The sequence below is a fragment of the Myxine glutinosa genome, chromosome 2 (genome assembly GCF_964187855.1).
Source record: "Myxine glutinosa chromosome 2, kmMyxGlut1.1, whole genome shotgun sequence".
In the NCBI taxonomy this organism is placed as follows: domain Eukaryota; kingdom Metazoa; phylum Chordata; class Myxini; order Myxiniformes; family Myxinidae; genus Myxine; species Myxine glutinosa.
The window spans coordinates 194,209,685-194,229,987 of record NC_136262.1 but is presented as its reverse complement, the minus strand read 5'-3'; the positions used below and the strand labels follow the sequence as shown (position 1 = coordinate 194,229,987).

The window sequence follows — 20,303 nt, the reverse complement described above, 5'->3', positions numbered from 1 at the left end:
ACTATGGCGGCATGGCAAGCAAACATCGATCAGGCAGGCAATAGCCACGCCCAGAAGGACTCGTGATTGACAGGGGGGAGGGGTGAGTAAAGAGCAGGTCGCCGATTGGCAGAGTAGGGAAGGTGAAGGACATGCCATACTGATTGGCCACCAACCGATGACGTAACACCAAAGGCGTGAAGCGCTCGGCCAATCAGAGAGGGCGCGAAAGCCGAGCAAGAAGCGACGCGCTGATTGGAGAAGAAGAACCGGTGACGTGAGGAGGGCGCGAAAGGCAAGCCAGAAGTGGCATGCTGATTGGAAGGGAAGCGCGAGTGACGTCAGAGGCCATCTGATAAAAGTGAGGAGAGACCGACATTTGACCCCCTTTGTTCTTCGACTCTTGGCCCCTTCGCTCTTCTCTTCGCTTCACTTCTTCGCCTCTTCACCTCGGCCCGTCTCTTCCTGCCTTCCTGCGTTGGAGGCCCTTTCCTTTCTTCTCCTGTTGCCCTTTGCGCGTTCCTGTGCCGTCGGCCCTCTCATCTTGGTTCTGTACAAGGGAGCGACTCCGCGTGGACGAGTCTGGGCACGGCCGGAGGAGCGAGCTGCACGCGACCCGTTCGAGTCGCGCGGAGGGCCAGTGGTACGCCAGCAGACAGGACCGAGCGGTTCGTGCCAACCAGAGCCGCGTCAAACGGAGCCTGACCGACCTGACATCCAGGCAAAAGATAAGACGCACCACACAGAACACAACGATTGCTTTATTTATCCTGCCATTTGTCCTGTAGTCGAAGTCTGTGTGGGAGCGATCCATAAGAGGGGTTTCGTTCATCGGTGCGTTTCTTTGTATCGGGGTCCGTCAATAAAGCCGCGTTTATTTTTGTACGATAAATTGGGTTTGTGTGAGTTACTTTTCGCAGGTTGAAGACTGCGCGTGGACCGTCAGGTAAATCCCGCTTCTTCTTCTTTCCTTTCTTCCTCCCGCGCATATAGAGTGAAGTCCGCCATTGATTGTTGCCTCATTAACGCTCGATTGCCATTCGTGATTTCCCCGGTCTTAACCGAGGGGAAGTCACACGACAATATGCAGAAGATTTTGTTTTGTAATCCGACCAAAGATGGCCGAGTGACGGCCTTTAATTCCGTACAGCAAAATTACTAAAACCACGGGGGCTATGACATTTTATGTATTTTTCTCCTCGTTTTCATTGTACAGTACATAAGTGTGTGTACCATCCTACTCATTTGTCCTTTGAGTGCCTGGTCTGTATGGTTTTATTGATAGCGTCTTGTCCACCCTTATCCCCATATTTCTTTTAATAAACCCCATTTTAACTAAAAGAGATGCCTTTCCACCCTCTCGACATTGTGCTGCCGAATTCTGCCTCGGATTGGAGTGATCTTTGGGGGTTTGTACATTATAAAGAACAGTTAATTGAACACAGTGTGAATTTGCTAAATTCGGCGATCTTCAGAAGTAGCAAAAGCTCCTGGTGTGATGAGTGACTTTTGTCAGACTCAATGTGACAATATCTCATCATCGTTGTTGAGATAATTGTAAAACTGCTCTAAGTAAGCTTGGTGTATCGTAAGCATGCATCACTCAATTTGAATAAAAGGAATGAATAAAAGACGAATGCAATGTAAAGGTGGCATCTTCATCTACAACCTGCAACCCTGAGTTGAACAGGGGATTTTGCAGATATTATAAAGGAGCTTACCTGGTGGTGGGTGGTTCGTGTGCAGCCACCCAGCTGCTGGTTGCATCATTTCTGTGGGCGTGTCTGCCGCTGATGCAATGCCTCTCTATAACCAGTTATCTGGTACTCATTTTGCCGACCTCGAGAGGATCACAGGCTGAGTGAGTCAGCCCCGTTAATTCAGCGGGATTCAAACTCAAGACCTTAGGATCCCAAGCCCGCCGCCCTAACCATTAGGCCAACACCAGGTATAGCTCACCTGCTTAGCAGTAAATACTTTATAGTTTAAAAAAAAATTATGGAGGGAAGGAAAGATGGAAAAGGTAATTGGAAAGAAACACTGACCTTTGATTGAGCCAGCCAGGTAAGCCATCTTGGCTGGGTAGTTCTGGACCAGGAAAGATCCATTATCTTCAGCCTCACATACACCCTTTGTAATATAGGAGAGATAAGCTTCCATCATACTTGCAGGACTTCCATGCTTGCAATAACTCCTGGTAAAGGTTAATAAACCAAGTTTGAAAGTGTTATTGCATTCAGGACTATAATGTATTGTCATCCTGGGATTAATGAAGGGTGAGGCAGTCCAAGGCATGGGACAAGGAAAAGAATAAGGGGGTGTATACAATGTTCTTACCTGCTTAAGATACGGCTGAAGGTTGCATATTTCTCAGGGTTAAAATCCTTTGCCAGAAGCACAAGGCTATACTGCCTCACCTGCAATGATAGCATACATAAACATGCTTGTTTTTAACCCAAATCAACCTGTGATTGATCATGCAAAAATCATACCGCCTATTGTGGCAGAGCAGAGCAGAAAAGAAAAGTAGGCCTTTAGGTATGCTTTAATCAACACAATGGTGGCCAGGTGCACAAGAAGAGGCCTAAGCAGGGCTTGAAGTCCGAAAGAGGGAACGTAGCATGGAGCGGATTGTAGGCAGCCCGCATGCCGTCGGCTGACCCGCTTTTATACAGTAACGATCCCAGAACACAGGAAGTGAGGTACACAAGAATTTAGGTACACAGGAAGTGAGGTACACAGGAAGTGAGGTTCACAGGAAGTGAGGCATCAAGAAAACTGGAATTATGTCATTCTCCCCTTGCTTAGAAAAACACTGCTCAGAGTCCCAGATGGTCGGAATGTGGTTTCAGCCTCCTTCAAGATGGTGAAAGCTTTTGTGGCACTGAGGGGGCAAATTTTGCTTGAATCGTTGTGAATCCACTGAGAGTAGTATGCAAAAAGTCCGACGATCCAGCAGAGGGACAATGTTATGCGGCACGGGTAGCTCTCGCAGGGGCCGAAAACGCTCAGCATCTGGCCGTATTTTACCATCCTCTACTACATAGCCCAATGTACTGAGTTTAGTGGTCGAAAACACACACTTATCCTCATTATAGCCGATGTTCTTCCTTTTGGCTGCTTTGAGGAACTGCTTCAGGTTGACGTCGTGCTCAGTTTGTGTCATGCCACAGATAGTCAGATTGTTTAGTTAAGCGAACGTTCCAGCGAGTTTCTCTTCCTTGATAAAGGAGTCCAAGATCCGTTGGAAGCAAGTTACGCCGTCCGTGACGCCAAATGGGACTCACGTGAACTGGTAAAGACTTCCGCTTGATTCGAAGGCCGTTAGTGTTTATCTTGGTTCCTTATGGGTACCTGATGGTAAGCACTACGCAGGTCGATGGTGTGGAAGACGCGATACTGGGCGATCTTATTCACTGTGTCATCGATACGTGGTAGCGGGTACCCGTCGAGTAGCGTAAATCGGTTGATGGTCTCAGAATAGTCAATCGCAAGCCGTTTGTGGTTTTTGTCTTTAGTTACGACGACCTGGGCATGCCACGGAGACTTACTCGGTTCAATGACTCCTTCGCGTAGTAGCCGCTGAGTTTCTTTCTCGATGAATTTGCTGTCGTCGAAGCTGTACCGACACGGCCTGGAGGCAATAGGGTGACATGCCGCCGTCAGATTGGCAAACAGTTCCGGGGGGTCAACGCATAGTGTGGTCAATCCGCAGAGAAATAAAGGCGGCAGGTTACCTCTGAATTTCAGTGTAACGCTGTCATGCTGTTTCTGGAAGTCTTGCCCGAGGATAACGTCTGCGCAGAGCTCGGGGAGTATGGACAGTCGCACGTCTTGGTAGCTTCGTCCATTCAGGGTTAAATTGACCACGCAGAATCCAAGCGTCTTCATTGAAAGCGATGCTGAGGCCATAGAGACAGCTTCGCCCGACTGGTAAAACTTTAGCGAATGTCGCCTGACGAGGTGTGGGTGAATAAAGCTTTCCGTGCTGCCACTGTCGATGAGGCCATCGGCTTCAATTCCATTAATGGCAACCATACAGGTTGCTTTTGATAGCACCAGAGAGATGGCTGCAGATGTCACAGAGGCAAGGGTCGGGGGATTCACTGGCGCTGAGGTAGCGCCCGCGGCAGTGGCGGCTGGTGACGAATGGCAGAATTTAGCAAAGTGCCCCTTCTTCCCGCATTTGCTGCATGTAGCCTCGCTTGCGGGGCACCTTGTACGGGGGTCTTTCAAGTAACCACAGACGAAGCATATACTGCCGGTAGCAGCTGATAGTGTTGGAGAGTCGGTTGACTCGAAAGTTGGGTGGAACGGATTCAGAACAGCTTGTTTCAGTTCAGCAGCGGCGTCACTATACGATGACCCCGATGACGCCCCATATTGCTTGGAGCTCTTTTGCGCCAAATCTAGGGCTCGTGCTTGGTCGAACATGGTCGCTAGGTCTAAGGTCCTATTTTATAGGAGACGTTGGCGGATCAACGGGGATTGTAGTCCACTGATGAATGAATCTCGAATAAGCCATTCTAGATGTTGAGCTGCAGTCACGGCTTGGCAGTTACAGTCTTTACCCAGTGTCTTTAAAGCCTGTAGGTATTCATCCAGGGATTCGCCGACTTGTTGGCGACGAGTAGCAAGAAGGTGGTGTGCGAAAATCTAATTATTCAGCTTTATATACACGGCCTTCAGCGTTTCAACAGCGTTCTCGTAGGAAACCAGTGTGTCCTTTCGTCAGTAGCTGAACTTGAGTTTGGATCCTCGTCAAAGCGTTCTGGTTGAAGCAGCCGGTCCATAGTTGTGTTGATTAAATTGTTGTGGCAAAGCAGAGCAGAAAATACAAGTAGGCCTTTAGGTAGGCTTTAATCAACACAATAGTGGCCAGGTGCACAAGAAGAGGCCTAAGCAGGGCTTGAAGTCCTTAAGAGGGAACGTAGCATGGAGCAGATCGTAGGCAGCCCGCATGCCGTCAGCTGACCCGCTTTTATACAGTAACGATCCCAGAACACAGGAAGTGAGGACACAGGAAGTGAGGTATACAGGACGTGAGGTACACAGGAAGTGAGGCATCAAGAAAACTGGAATTATGTCACCGCCCATCTCAAGCTGCTTTGCCAAAATATAAATGACTGAAAATGAGAAACACCGTAAAGAGAAAAAGACAGCTTGCCACAAGGAATAATAACAGAATACTAGCTAGAGCTCACCTGGATTGGTATAAGTTTGAAAGGAGGGAGCAATTTTGGAGGGAATGTTCAAAGAATCAACAACAACCAGTGGTGTGAGGTGGCATTGAGACGGGGGTGATGGGGCTGTGAGGGCAATGCACATTTGGCAGCATTTTTAAGTTTCAAAGACAAAGATGAAAAATTAATTGCAAAATTGACATTTCATTTTTGAAGCCAGCCCATGGGGACAAAAACTTTGCGTAAGCAAATGTGATAGTTTACTACATATTGGTCACATAGAAACCACAATCATTATTTTCAAGTTTACAATTCTGATTGCACTTGTAAATGTGCAAATATATATTTATACATATAACTAGAGCATATAATACTAGAGCATATATTTATACATATAACATATAACTAGTGAAGAAGAACAGGTTGAGATGGTTTGGTCATGTGTTGAGGAAGGATGACAGTGACTGGTTGAGAAGAGTGATGGAAATGAATGTAGAAGGAAGTAGAGGACGGTAAGACCGAGAAAGACTTGGCTAAAGATGGTGGAAGAAGAAATGCGGGCAAGGGGGTTAACAAGGAGAGATGCAGAAAATAGGACAAGATGGAGAAGATTGTCATGGGGACCGCAAGGCTAACCCCCGTTCTAGCAGGGAAAATGGCCTTAAAATGCATGTTGTTGTTTGTTATAACGAGAGCAAGAAAACAGTGAGAGGTAAAAACGTGTCACCACCAAAACGAGTTCAAGTTGTCACCACTATTCTACATCGGTGCAGGAACAGCTGGTTCACAAATCATCAAAGTAAAAAGTAGAACGGCACCCAGTAGAGAGCATACCACCGCATGGTAAACAGTTTACTTTTGTATCCCACTGATGGGCCGGATCTGGATTCGGACCTGAACCAAAATCTAATTGGCTTGTTCTTTTCAAATAACCAACTCATCCACCAAGTCTATTCATAAGTCGTCCATAACGTTTTTTAAATATCATGTTATATATCGCTTTTCACCCGATCTCTCAATGGTGAAGAATCACTTAAAAATTAAATAATTATTGTAGCCGAATCCATATTCAGATCTTCACTGAAATCGAAACAATTAGTCCTTTTGACATACATAACCTCTCCAACAAGTTTCGTCCAAATCTGTCCACAACTTTTTGAGATATCCTGCTATACATCGTTTTTTGGCCATATCACTCAATGGTGAAAAGTGTCGGGCGTCAGGAAGAGCATCCGGCCATAAAAACATTGCCTCAAACAGGGAACCATGATTGTCATGGGGCCTGCAAGGCTAACCCCCGCTCTAGCGGGGAAAAATGGCCTTAAAAACGATCATTCATTCATTCATTCACTCAATGGTGAAGAATCTTCAAAAATTCTAAAAGCTGGATCCGGATCCTGATTTTCACCAAAATTTAATCATTTCGTCCTTGTCACATACACTACATCTCTCCCACATTTCGTCCGAATCCGTCCACAACTTTTTGAGATATCTTGTTCACAAACGGACAGACAGGGGTGAAAACATAACTTCCATCCCCCTTTGGTGGCGGAGGTAATAAAATAAATTCCATCGCTACAGAACATGTATGAGTACTATAATAGCAGTAGCTGCTGATAGATAGATACATCTGAGTGCTATAATAGCAGTAGCTGCTGATAGATAGATTCATCTATGAGTGCTATAATAGCAATAGCTGCTGATAGATAGATTCATCTATGAGTACTATAATAGGAGTAGCTGCTGATATACAGATACATCTATGAGTGCTATAATAGCAGTAGCTGCTGATAGCTGATACATGTATGAGTACTATAATAGCAGTAGCTGCTGATAGATAGATACATCTGAGTGCTATAATAGCAGTAGCTGCTGATAGATAGATTCATCTATGAGTGCTGTAATAGCAGTAGCTGCTGATAGATAGATACATGTATGAGTACTATAATAGCAGTAGCTGCTGATAGATAGATACATCTGAGTGCTATAATAGGTGACCCTCTTCTGACCCTCTTCCGAATCCAAGCGTTCTCCGAACATTTTCCTACATGCCTCCTGCGCCTTTGCTACCTCTTTCTTTGCAGCCTTCTTGGCTGCCTTATAACTTTCATGCTCTGCTGTTTCTGCTCCCGTACCCTTCGCCTTCTGCCACTCCTTGAACTTCTTCCTCTTCACGTCAATCCTCTTTCCAACTTCATCATCCCACCACCATGTTTCCGAGTGCCTCGGTGGTCCTTTTGTCCATCCACATACCTCACCAACGGCTCCCAACAGACGAGCTTTCATTGACATCCAACCACTTTCAAGCTCAACCACATCATCCTCCACCATACTCAGCCTCTCTTTTAATTCCTCCCTTACTGTCACCTCTTTCAACCTCCACACCTTCATTCTCGGTTGGTACTTCACCCGCCGAGCTCTCCTCGCACCTTTCACCCTTACGTCGCAGACAACCAAGTGGTGCTGTGAAACAGCCTCCTCCCCCGGGATCACCTTTGTGTCCCGGAGGTGCCCCCTATCTCGCCTACGCACCATCAGGTAGTCAACGGTTGTCGTCGACCCACCTGACGTGTATGTAACAAGCTTATTATCCTCTTTCTGGAACTGAGTATTACAAATCAACAAATCAGCTCCATCAGCAAACTCCAAAATCCTTTCACCTTCTCCATTTCTCACACCATATCCGTAACCCCCATGAACTCCGTCAAAACCATCCATACTCCTTCCCACATGTCCATTTAGGTCTCCTCCTACCACAACAACTTCCTCATCTTTCACGTTTTCCATCAGCTTCTCTATCGCACACCAGAACGTGTCCTTTTCTTCATCGCTTCGACCAACCTGCGGAGCATATCCCGAGATGACGTTCACCAAGAGCTTTCCAATCATCATTTTCACCATCATCAACCTATCACTCACTCTAGTCACACTCACCACACTGTCTACAAACTCCTCAGAAAACAGGACACCAACACCATTCATGCCCTCCAGGCAGCCTTGCCACACAAACTTGTATTTCTGTCCCTGCCTACCCTTCACCATTCTCACACCACTTCCCTTCCATCTCGTCTCTTGCACACAACATATGTCCACTCTTCTTCTGACCAATACTTCCACCACTTCTCCTGATCTCCCTGTCATTGTCCCTACATTCCATGTCCCAAACCTCAGAAACCGATCTCCACTTCGGGCTGTACCCTGCCCATATGTAGTTGTAATTGTCATGGTTCCCTTTTTTTTTTGAGGCAATGTTTTTATGGCCGGATGCCCTTCCTGACGCCAACCCTCTTAGTCGTCTCTTACGACACGCAGGGATACGGTGTACCTATTCTTATCCAGGGTACACACCGGGAAACGTTTAAAACATGGAAATTCTGGGGAGTGGGGGGTGGGGGGTGGGTGGTGTCAAGGGAAAGATAAAATGAAAATAAACCCCTTCAGTCGGCACTTAGCTTGGCTTCCCAAAGAGTACTTTCAGGAGCTTGGCGGCTGTTGAAACTGGGGTAGCCACTCATGCGGGAAGTGGTTCGGTGGATTCGGAAGAGGGTCAGAAAGCAGTATTCAGGATTGCAAAGCAGATAGCGAAAGAGAGGTGTGATGTGATGGGGGTGAGTTGCTTGAAGGATGAAGTGGGACAAATCGTTGTCGACCCAGATGGAATTAAAGGAAGATGGAAAAGATATATGGAAATGCTGTTGAATACAGAGAATGAATGGGATGGCAACATAGAGAGTAACCCTGTTTTAGGACCGGCAGAGAAGATAACTGAGAAGGAAGTTGAGGAAGCGATAAAAGCAATGAAGGGTAGAAAAGCGGGAGGGCCGACGGGAGTTGTGGGAGATATGTTGAAGGCAGCAGGAAGTTGGGGTGTGAAGAGAATGACAGAGATCTGTAATCTGGTGGTGAAAGAAGGCCGCATTCCAGTGGATTGGGAACTGAGTACCCTCGTCCCTCTATACAAGGGGAAAGGTGACCCTCTGGAGTGTGGCTCGTACCGAGCGATAAAGTTATTGGAGCATGGAATGAAGGTATTGGAAAGGGTGTTGGAGAGGAGGATAAGGAAGAAAGTGAAGATCGACGAAATGCAGTTTGGATTCATGCCAGGAAGAGGAACGACAGACGCGCTTTTCATTGTGAGGCAGTTGCAGGAGAAGTACATGGAGAAGAGGAAGAAGTTGTTTCTTGGGTTTGTTGATCTGGAGAAAGCATTCGATAGGGTACCACGCAAAGTATTGACATGGGCATAGAGGAAGTTAGGAGTGGAGGAATGGTTGATCAGAGTAGTGATGGCAATGTACAAAAGAGCGCGCACAGCTGTAAGGACGAAGGACGGGAACAGTGGTGAGTTTGAGGTGAAGGTGGGAGTGCATCAGGGGTCGGTACTAAGTCCATTACTATTTGTAGCTGTGATGGAGGTGCTGGCTCAGAACGTAAAGGAGGGTTTACCGTGGGAGTTGTTGTATGCAGATGATCTGGTGTTGATTGCGGAAAGTATGGATGGACTGAAGGAAAAGATGACCACGTGGAAGGAATGTATGGAGACAAAAGGTCTGAAGGTGAATATCGGAAAGACGAAGGTGATGGCAAGTGGTAAAGCATGTGGTGAGGTGGAAAGAACTGGGAAGTGGCCCTGTGCTGTGTGCAGGAAGGGTGTCGGAGTGAACTCCATTCAATGTACAATGTGCGCTGAGTGGGTTCATCAAAAATGTAGTGGTCTGAGAGGGTCATTAACCAGTGTGGCAGCTACATTCAAATGTAAGGTGTGCACAGAGGGAGCTGCAGATGGAGGAAATGTTGAGTTGGATCTTGGAGATGGCGTGAAGCTGGAAGGTGTGAAAACATTTTGCTACCTCGGAGACATGCTGAATGGAGAAGGTGGATCAGACTCGGCAACGGTTGCTCGAGTGAGATGTGCATGGAAGAAGTTTCGGGAACTGGGTGGCGTGCTGATGATGAGGGGAGTGTCGTTGAAGCTGAAGGGAAAGGTGTATGCTGCATGTGTGAGAAGTGTTATGATTTATGGGAGCGAGACATGGGTAATAAACGTAGAGCAGCAACGAAGGTTGGAAAGGGTGGAAATGCGAATGGTTCGGTGGATGTGTGGAGTATCGTTGAGAGAGAGGAAGACAAATGATGAATTGCGAAAGATGATGGGAATAGAGTCTGTGATTGATGCTGTGAAGAGGAACAGGTTGAGATGGTTTGGTCATGTGTTGAGGAAGGATGAAAGTGACTGGTTGAGAAGAGTGATGGAAATGAATGTAGAAGGAAGCAGAGGACGGGGAAGACCGAAAAAGACTTGGCTAAAGATGGTGGAAGAAGAAATGCGGGCAAGGGGGTTAACAAGGAGAGATGCAGAAAATAGGGCAAAATGGAGAAGATTGTCATGGGGACCGCAAGGCTAACCCCCGCTCTAGCAGGGAAAATGGCCTTTAAAATGCATGTTGTTGTGTTGTTGCTACAGAACAGTTTATTGCAAAATTGGTAAATAACCTTCGAAAACAATAAAAGAGTGTGTGTGTGTGTGTGTGTGTGTGTGTGTGTGTGTGTGTGTGTGTATGTGTGTGTGTGTGTGTGTGTGTGTGTATGTGTGTGTGTGTGTGTGTGTGTGTGTGTGTGTGTGTGTGTGTGTGTGTGTGTGTGTGTGTGTGTCCTCCATAACTCCAAAACCATAAAACAAAGTGGCCAGAAACTTTGCATGCATACAAAGGGAACTCCAAATGAGTTAATCCCTTTTGAAGATCATTTAGGGATTCCTCATCACAAAGACAAAAAAAGCCTTCCCTTGGTCAGCTTGCTGTCTTGGTCAGCTTGCTGTCATCTCGCTGTGGTATTAAGCCGCCATTTTGTTTCGGCCTGCTCAACAATGCCTTGACTTGGAGCAGCCGCAAAGGTTTCTGTATGATAAAGCGCTGAAATGTTTTTTTTCTTTCTTCATTTTCCTCACTCATATCATAGAATGCTTTGGGGCAATCCAAGGCATCAGGCCCAAGCATTCCAAAGCATGCATTTACAAGCCATTTAACATAATATAGGAATTATCTCGCTGCAAACCATAGACATTGTAGAAGTGGAGGATTTCTGGACGGGTTCTTCACTAGTTTTGTTTAAAATGTGAATACGAGTTGCAACATTCTGAAAAACAATACTACGAATTGTCATAAAAACTTGAGAAAAGTTATCCATTTTCACAAGTACAGTGTAAGTAAACTATTCAATCTCTCTGTAAAAACACATGTAAAAGTTTTTCACATGTAAAAGCTTTACAGCACTTCAAAATATTAATAATTTAATTATTTCCATCGGACCTCTGAGCTAATATTTCGGACCTCTAATCGAACCTCTAATTTAATTTCTTCCTCATAATTTTTGCAATAAACACCTGTTTACAAGTCACTTCGTATTAATTAATTGTTACACGAGTATGAACCCGAAGTGTGTAAATTCACGCAGTTGATAAAGATCAAGTGTCCCGTCTCCTGTACCATAGGAATGTGAATATATAGTGTGGACACCAACTATTCATTAATTTATTTATTGATAAAGGCCACGTTGTTCCACAAACCTCAAGTTCTCTCATTTACTCCTCTTGGTAGATGGATTCATTGCAATTATTCTCCACTGTAGACCCGTGTCACCCCAGAGGTCAAGGACTCCTGGGTCAAACATTGGTCTGGTGCTATCAGTAAAGTGTGTTGGAGTACACTGCTTGTGAAGCAGGGTGTGATGCAACTCGGAGCGACAAAGAGCTGAGCTGGAAGGGTGATTCTTGCCCGTCGACACAAACGCTAGCCTTCATGATGAACGTTAGTTTTGCATTCTCACATACACTGACTCGGAGGTAATTTTAAACTACAAGTAAATATATTGAAACAAATTTGCTTGCACCCCACTCTTTAGCAAAGTCTGTAATATACTGCATTATAAACCAAATGTTTATGCACAAAAAGGAGATAAATTTCTACAATAGCCCTTTCTTATGGGCTCTAACCATTTATGTGTGTGAGGGCTCCAGCCAGATATTCTTACAGTGTAGAATCCACATTTGTACAGCATAGTGCACATCCCATAAACTCACAACTATGCACCCTGAGCACCCTCTACTAGCCACTGCCCCCCACACTGCACATCCTCTACTAGCCACTAACCCCCACCCTGCACACCCTCTACTAGCCACTAACCCCCACCCTGCGCACCCTCTACTAGCCACTAACCCCCACCCTGCACACACCCTATACTAGCAACTTCCCCTCCACCCTGCGCACCCTCTACTAGCCACTAACCCCCACCCTGCACAATCTATACTAGCCACGAACCCCCACCCTGCACACCCTTTACTAGCCACTAGAATCCCTTTATATACAGAGTTGCGACATAGAGGGTCCGGAAAAATCTAGTCACGTGATTGCGTGGAGCCATTTTGAGTCCATCACGGACAGGATCAGGATCGGACGCATATCGGTCAGCGTTTTAACGTTCCCGCTGTACGCAGCGTTCTCATTCGTGTTTTACATCGATTTTACGACAAAATGACAGGTTGTAGCGCCTGTGGGTGCACAAATAGAACGGAGAAGGGATTCAAGATGTATAGATTTCCATCAGATGCTAAAAGACGGAAAATCTGGGAGAACAGAGTCAGTCGTGTTGGATGGAAAGTAACTTCTTCGTCAGTTCTCTGCCAGGTCAGTGTGATGGTGGTAATGGTCCCATATGCGTATATTTGTGTGCTGCGAGTGAGACTGGCCTTTGCTTTGGCTTTACAGGCTTGTTATCCATTGCTCGTGGATTTATTAGCACTTGAAGGGGAAGGTGTAGTGGTTACCTTATTCACATGTCACGGTTATCTTATTCACATGTCGCGGTTAACTTATCCGCATGTGACGGTTACCAATACGATATGTTTGGTCTAACCCACGCACACGGGCTGCCCTCTGCTAATGCCCTCTGCCCAATGCCCTCTGCTAAAGGCACTTTCCTGCCTGTGGTAGTTAGTACTCCAACAAGTGAATGACATGCTTTGTTTTTAACAAAATTATGTAATTTGCTATAAAAGTGGAAGGTTACAGGTTCACGGTTTGAGTATTAATCGTAAATGAGTTCAAAGCCTTTCACAATGGTCTCTGAGACCTTCGTAAAACAAATAATAAAATAAGTTTTATTTTTTGTACTTTCACATGGAAGAAAGGATTATTGTCATTCAAAATTTTCAATGATGCTTCAGAAAGAATTTGCTCGAAACCAATTCATGCCAGTGATACAGTTGTATGCCACAACTGAGAAAGGGGGGCATGCATTGAATGTATGTATTTGTCTCTGTTGATTTGAATGTGTGAGGACATTAACTTGTGTTTGTGACTTTCAATTTATAATTTGTATGTGTGTGCATGTGTATATATACACATATATATATATATATATATATATATATATATAATTCCAGTAATCTCTGTGTGTATGTATGTATGTATGTATGTATGTATGTATGTATGTATGTATGTATGTCTGTGACCGCTGTTTCTCGACAACCACGGGTCCGATATACTTTAAACTTGCCAGGTATATTGCTGGGGACCCGAGGATGTGCCTTTTCAAGGTTTCATATTAATCGGACAAGTAGTTACCGAGCTATGTCCAAAAAACGATTCAACCAATCAGAGAGCAGCGAGCTATCACGTGTGCCGAACGTGCCGAACAGACTCTGCCTCGGACGGCACATTTGAGAGCGTATTCATTTATTTCACGTTGGCAAACTATGTTGGCGTTAAACTATGTTTTAAAACTAATTAAAACTAATTTGCGATTCTTTCGCTTTCCTGCGCGTTTGTGCACGCTATGGCGATTTCTTTACCAAACTCCGCAAGCCGTTCGCTTTGGACCAAACCATTTCATGTAAATAGAGGGGGGGGATTGTCACCGTACTCGCAAGCCGTTCGCTTTGGACCAAACCATTTCATGTAAATAGAGGGGGGGGATTGTCACCGTACTCGCAAGCCGTTCGCTTTGGACCAAACCATTTCATGTAAATAGAGGGGGGGGGATATAATTTTAGATATAGATATAGTACGGGCATGCCCTAGTATATAGAAAGAGAGAAAGAGAGAAAGAGAGAAAGAGAGAAAGAGAGAAAGAGGGCCGGGGGTAGGCGGGCTAATCTATTTTTGGTGGGATTAATATATGATCGGCAACATGCAGCAAAGTTTAGATTCATATAATTTAAATATGAAAATTAAACAAACACAAATATATACCCACACACGATAAACAAGGTCAAACAACTGCAGAAATACAAAGATAACTCTTAACATTGTATTGTACATGTACATGTATAAGCAGGGAGGTGAGAGTTCGAGTCTCGCTCTCGCCTCCCTGAAATTAAAATGAGGCTGAAATAAGCAGCACGTGTACCTGTCTAGTTCATTCCTTCTTTGTCATGGTTCTAAATGTCTGTGACTGTTAAATCACAACCAGCTCTGTGATTTTCTTCTTTATCATATGGCTCTTCGTTGTCATAAATCTTCTATTTTGTCATCTTCACATAATTTGTTCATTATCAACATGGAAAAGACCATTCCCATCTCTCATACATAGAGAACATAATGGAATACACGGTTCAATGCACAAGCGCCATACGGCGGCTCCGCACTTAATGGACTCAAAATGGCGTCAAATCGTTAGTTGTCGCTACTCTCTCTATAAAGGGACTCTACTAGCCACTGCCCCCACCCTGCGCACCCTCTACTAGCCACTGCCCCCCCCCCACCCTGCACACCCTTTACTAGCCACTGCCCCCCTCCCCCCCCCCCTGCGCACCCTCGACTAGCCACTAAGCCCCATCCTGCACAATCTCTACTAGTCACTGCCCTCCACCCAGCGCACCCTCTACTAGCCACTAACCCCCACCCTGCGCACCCTCGACTAGCCACTAACCCCCACCCTGTACAATCTCTACTAGCCACTGCCCCCCACCCTGTGCACCCTCGACAAGCCACTAACCCTCTACTAGGAACATCTATTGAATAATTTTGATCCGAGTAAGCGTTACGGCTTGAAATATGAGCTTCTCCTTGCTTCCCATGGCAGTTAACATACTTTGATCAATGGTCTGTTATATTACATCCATCGTTCTACCTGCCCACCAATGCAGACTGGCACTAGCCTTCAAGTCACTGCAAAGGTTAGTTTTCCATTCACGTAAACATTGACTGTTGAGTAATTTTAAACCAAAAGGAAGAAAAATTCAAGAACCTTCGGCAAGACTGATGGCTCAGATACATCACCAGTGGACATGTAGAACCACACTTTTCTGTGCTGCCCAAACACAAAAGGAGGCAAAGAAGGGCAATCAGCGGTCAGTGGGCATTTCCTGAGAAGCAGCAATCGAAATTCTTCTGTCACCGAAGGAAAGGACCACACCCACAAAATATCCCCATTGCTGTCTTTCTCTGAAGGGAGAGGATGGAAGAAACACGACATGAATGACAACCAATGCCTCCATCTTGTGTGTGGCATGTTCAATAATATCACTCAAAACATCATATTGTTGTAGTCGTCCGGTCTGTTCCAGTTGCCTGGTTCGAATCCGGAAAATCACCTCAATGCGACCATAACAGTCAACAGATCTGAAGCTCCCTGCCAGGTCACGTGTCGAAAAGCCACAATACGGTGCAGATTGGGGTGCCGAATCGGTCAAGCGCTACCCTAATTAGCACCACTGCCTAATATCTAATTAGGCCAAACGGGCCTGAGAGGTGTGGCACTGTCTGGGTGTGGGCGTTTGTTTCCAATGCCAATTTATCCCTCAACAGGCCTTCTTTAGTCACCGAATGACAACAGCCTGAATTCACCCTGAGACCAGGTATATTTAATAACAATGATAACAGTCATGGGGAAGGACACAGAAGGAAGCAATGACAAAAAATAAATAAATGATTCAACCCTTTACTCAGCTAGAGTATACGTGCCCATAAAACCAATGAACAATAGGAAGACTCTTTAATTAGCTAAGCCTTATCTGGGCCCACACACATACCACGTCAGACAGACAACATAGAGGTGGCAAGACAGTAAATACCCAAGCTGGGCCAGCGTGGCACAGCTGGTACAGATGAAGGGAGGTGGACCCGTGGCATGGTCTCAGAAGCCTGGTCAGCACTCCCTTGGCGCGATGGAAAAGGGACAGGCGTGGCTGGGTGGGTGTGTAGCCAATCGGCACAGCCTGGCAAGCATGGTGCAGCCTTTTCCAGTTTGGGTTTGGGAAACACATCAATTCCAACACCCCTCCCCCCCTGCACTTTATTTTAAAGTCTCTGGCCCCCACCTCATGCTGTGACGTCCAGTGCCACACTCTTTCACTCATCATTGGTCCGTTTGATCATCACCTCAGAGGTCCGTTTGATGGGTGAATGACCACCCATCTTGTCACCTGTCACCCATGTCACCACTTGTCACCACATGTCACCCACTTGTCACCCAACCTACAACCTTCCCCTCTCCTTGAGCCGTCTGAGGCACCACTTTTCCACCTAAACGTAAGGCCAATAGCCTACTCACAGACACTGAAAGGGACATTTAAGGACAAATTCCAAAGGGCAGAGCATTAAATAAAAGGTTCAAAGGGACGACCCTTTTTCCCACACCAACATGAGGAAGGTTTGACGTCATCTGTCTAGACATACACTACCGGTCAAAAGTTTTAGAACACCTCAATTTTTCCAGTTTTTATTGAAATTTACGCAGTTTAATGTCCAGTGAATAACCTGAAATGGTACAAAGGTAAGCAGTAAACTGCTTGAGGTTAAAAAAAAAGTTTAGGTTTGCAAAAACTGGAAAAGAATGTAAATTGCACAGTTATATTGTAAAAAAAAAAGGCCTTCAGGGAACAAGTAATGGGTTAACAACTTACAGCTGTTCTGCAGCAATGTAAGTAAATTAAGCCTTGAAAGTTGATGCAAACAATTCCTACAGGTGTCCCAACCTCTGCTGATTACTTGATTACAACCCCCTGTCTGTATAAAAGCAGTATTGGAACAGACTGTTATTACACCCTCTGAAGCATTATTTGGACAATATTGCACTGCAGGAAGTAGTATATTGGAAACTGCAGGAAACTCTGACAGGAAGAGGTCTGGCAGACCCAAAGCCACAACAGAATCAGAAGACAAGTTTCTGAGAGTCAACAGCTTGCGTGATAGGCGGCTCACAGGGCAACAGCTTCAAAAACAGGTTAACACTGGTCGAAGTAAGCAAGTCTCAGCTTCAACTGTGAAGAGAAGACTTCGAGCTGCAGGTTTGACAGGTCGAGTGGCAATAAGAAAGCCAGAAAAATAAGAAAAAGAGGCTTGCCTGGGCCATGAAGCACCACCAGTGGACGACTGAAGACTGGAAGAAGGTCTTATGGACTGATGAATCAAAATTTGAAATCTTTGCTTCATCACGCAGGGTTTTTGCATGCCGTCGAGTAGGCGAAAGGATGGTTCCTCTGTGTGTGACACCAACTGTCAAACATGGAGGAAGCGTGATGGTGTGGGGCTCTGTTGCTGGATCCAGAGTCAGCGACTTGCACAGAGTGACTGGCACCCTGAACCAAAATGGCTACCACAGCATTTTGCAGCACCATGCAATAGCCTCTGGTATACACCTAGTTGGTCAGGGGTTCATCCTGCAGCAAGATAATGACCCTAAACACACCTCCAGGCTGTGTCAAAACTACCTTCGAGGAAAAGAACAAGACGGTAGACTTCAAATCATGGAATGGCCAGCACAGTCTCCAGACTTAAACCCCATCGATCTGGTTTGGGATGAACTGGACAGAAGGGTGAAAGCAAAGCAACCTACAAGTGCAACGCATTTGTGGGAACTTCTGCAACAGTGTTGGGAAGAACTTCCCGAACAATATTTGATTTCCATTGTAGAAAGAATGCCACGAGTGTGTTCGGCGGTTATATCTGCAAAAGGTGGCTACTTTGCTGAGTCAAAAAATTAAATTAAATTTTGTTAAACAAAATGATTCTATGATTTCTTTTTTATCTCCAATTGTTTATTTGTTCTATGCTTAATTTCAGAGTAGATTGAGACATTAAACTGCGTAAATTTCAATAAAAACTGGAAAAATTGAGGTGTTCTAAATCTTTTGACCGGTTGTGTATAAGTGATGAATATCTAATATCACAATTAATTACATCACCCTTACTCTAAGACATTCATTAAGGAAATAACTGAATTATACTAAGCAATGTTACCCCCTCGGAGTCATTTCCACAACGCTATGTTCTTTCTGTGTTACTACCTGAACAAGTTAATCCACGAGATCCCTTTGACTGGCATAGTAAGTGCAAGTCATTGCTTATTGATTATGAAAGTAGCCGAGAAGGGGTTGAATCGGTTTGGTCATCTGAAGAGGAGAAAAAGAGAGTATGTGGTGAGGTGAGTGATGGAGATGGGCCTGCAAGGTAGAAGAAGAAGAAGGCCAAACACCAGATGGGAGGATGCGGCAGCGAGAGAGTTAGCAGTTGTGGGATCAGAAGAGGAATGGGTGATTGGCGGATGGAGAAGGGTGATCAACCACAATTGTGGTAAACCCAAGTAAAAATGGGAGAAGCTGAAAGAACTAGAATGGCACTCGGTAGCGCGCCTACCTCCGCCAGGCTGAACAGTTTGTTTTGTATCCCACTGATAGGACGGATCTGGATTCAGACATGAACCAAAATCTAATCAGCTTGTTCTTGTCACCTTACCAACTCATCCACCAAGTTTAGTCATAAGCCATGCGTAACTTTTTTAAATATCATGTTATGTATTGGTTTTAGCCCGATCACTCAATGGTGAAGAATCACTTATAGATTAAATAATCCTCGTATCCGAATCCATATTCAGATTTTCACCAAAATCTAATCGATTAGTCTTTGTCACACACACAACCTCTCTACCAGGTTTCGTCCAAATCCGTCCACAACCTTTTGAGATATTCTGCTGCACATCGGTTTTAGCCCAATCACCCAATAGTGAAGACTCACTTTAGAAATTCTATTAGCCAGATCCCAATCCGGATCTTCACCAAAATCTAATCATTTCGTTCTTGTAACATACATTACCTCTCTGCCAAAGTTTGTCCGAATCCGACCACAACTTTTTGAGATATCTTGTTCACAGACAGACAAACAAATGAAAAATCGGTCACAGACCAAGGACTGGCGGAATGTACTTTTTTAATCGGCCATTTTGGATCAAAATAATAATACATAAGGACATGGGTTGAATCCCTGCTTGAGAGAATGCCAACCCACTCCCCGCCATCACGGTCGTCTCTCCAACTCACAATCCCAAGAGATATGCGGAAAGGACGACCCAAAACCAATTATCTTCTTTTTGATTCGTATATAAACATCATTAAAAGTAAATAATGACCTCGACCAAAGTTCAAACGATGTGGGTTTAATCTCTACATGAGAGAATTCAACATAGTTATTTGGGCGGTGTATAAGCTAACAGATCGCTGTCTCCATCGATCTTGCCAAGGCCGTAACACCTATCGGCTCAAAATCCTTTTAACTGTTGACTTTGTAGTTTTTACAATGAAGGAAACACGTATCAGGAGTACATATGACATAGCGATTGTGAATGTGACAGCTCTGAGGCGTCTTTCGCTTCGCATCGCAGTGACGGCGATCACCAACATGGCGGCTGTAAGATTAAAATCTGGCTTCAAGCCCCCTCACCACCCAAAATCTATTCCGGCAAATCTATTCCGGCAAGTAACAAACCAACCAACTAACATACTTTCCGGAATCGATTCCTTTGGCCTACGTTAACCTTTTTGCCTATGCTGATCTCAAAAATAGTGGGTGGTTGAATTCAGTTAACTGATATGTTAATCCTATTCAAATTTCAAGTCAATCGGATGAAAATTGAGGATTTTAGATGGTGGAACCTTTTGCCGTCTTTCAACTTTGTGGTGGGAAGCGTGGCAATTTGCGATGGCGTGCCATTGACTTTGTTCTAGTTACTTCCACCACTGAAAGTGGATGGATTTTATGTTTTTACCCGTACGTCTGTCTGTCCATTTGTCTGTCTGGGAACAGGATATCTCATAAAGTTGTCTAAGGATTCTGGCTTAATTTGGTGGAACGAAATTGTTCGATTTTG

General features: G+C 45.0%; 1 protein-coding gene across 3 annotated transcripts in view; it reads right to left on the bottom strand.

Annotated features, from left to right (window-relative positions):
• The window catches only part of DENND10 (DENN domain containing 10), an 80,365-nt gene that overhangs the window by 55,580 nt on the left and 4,482 nt on the right, over nucleotides 1–20,303 (bottom strand). For 2 of the 3 annotated variants that reach the window (XM_078772139.1, XM_068106535.2), the window contains exons 2-4: nucleotides 15,408–15,604; nucleotides 2,317–2,396; nucleotides 2,025–2,173 (exon numbers count right to left, since the gene is read on the bottom strand). In XM_078772139.1, the coding sequence (XP_078628265.1) occupies nucleotides 2,025–2,173; nucleotides 2,317–2,396; nucleotides 15,408–15,604 (426 nt within the window). Of the gene's footprint in view, nucleotides 1–2,024; nucleotides 2,174–2,316; nucleotides 2,397–5,183; nucleotides 6,286–15,407; nucleotides 15,605–20,303 lie in introns of those variants that run through there. The other variant, XM_078772140.1, reaches the window with a different exon arrangement.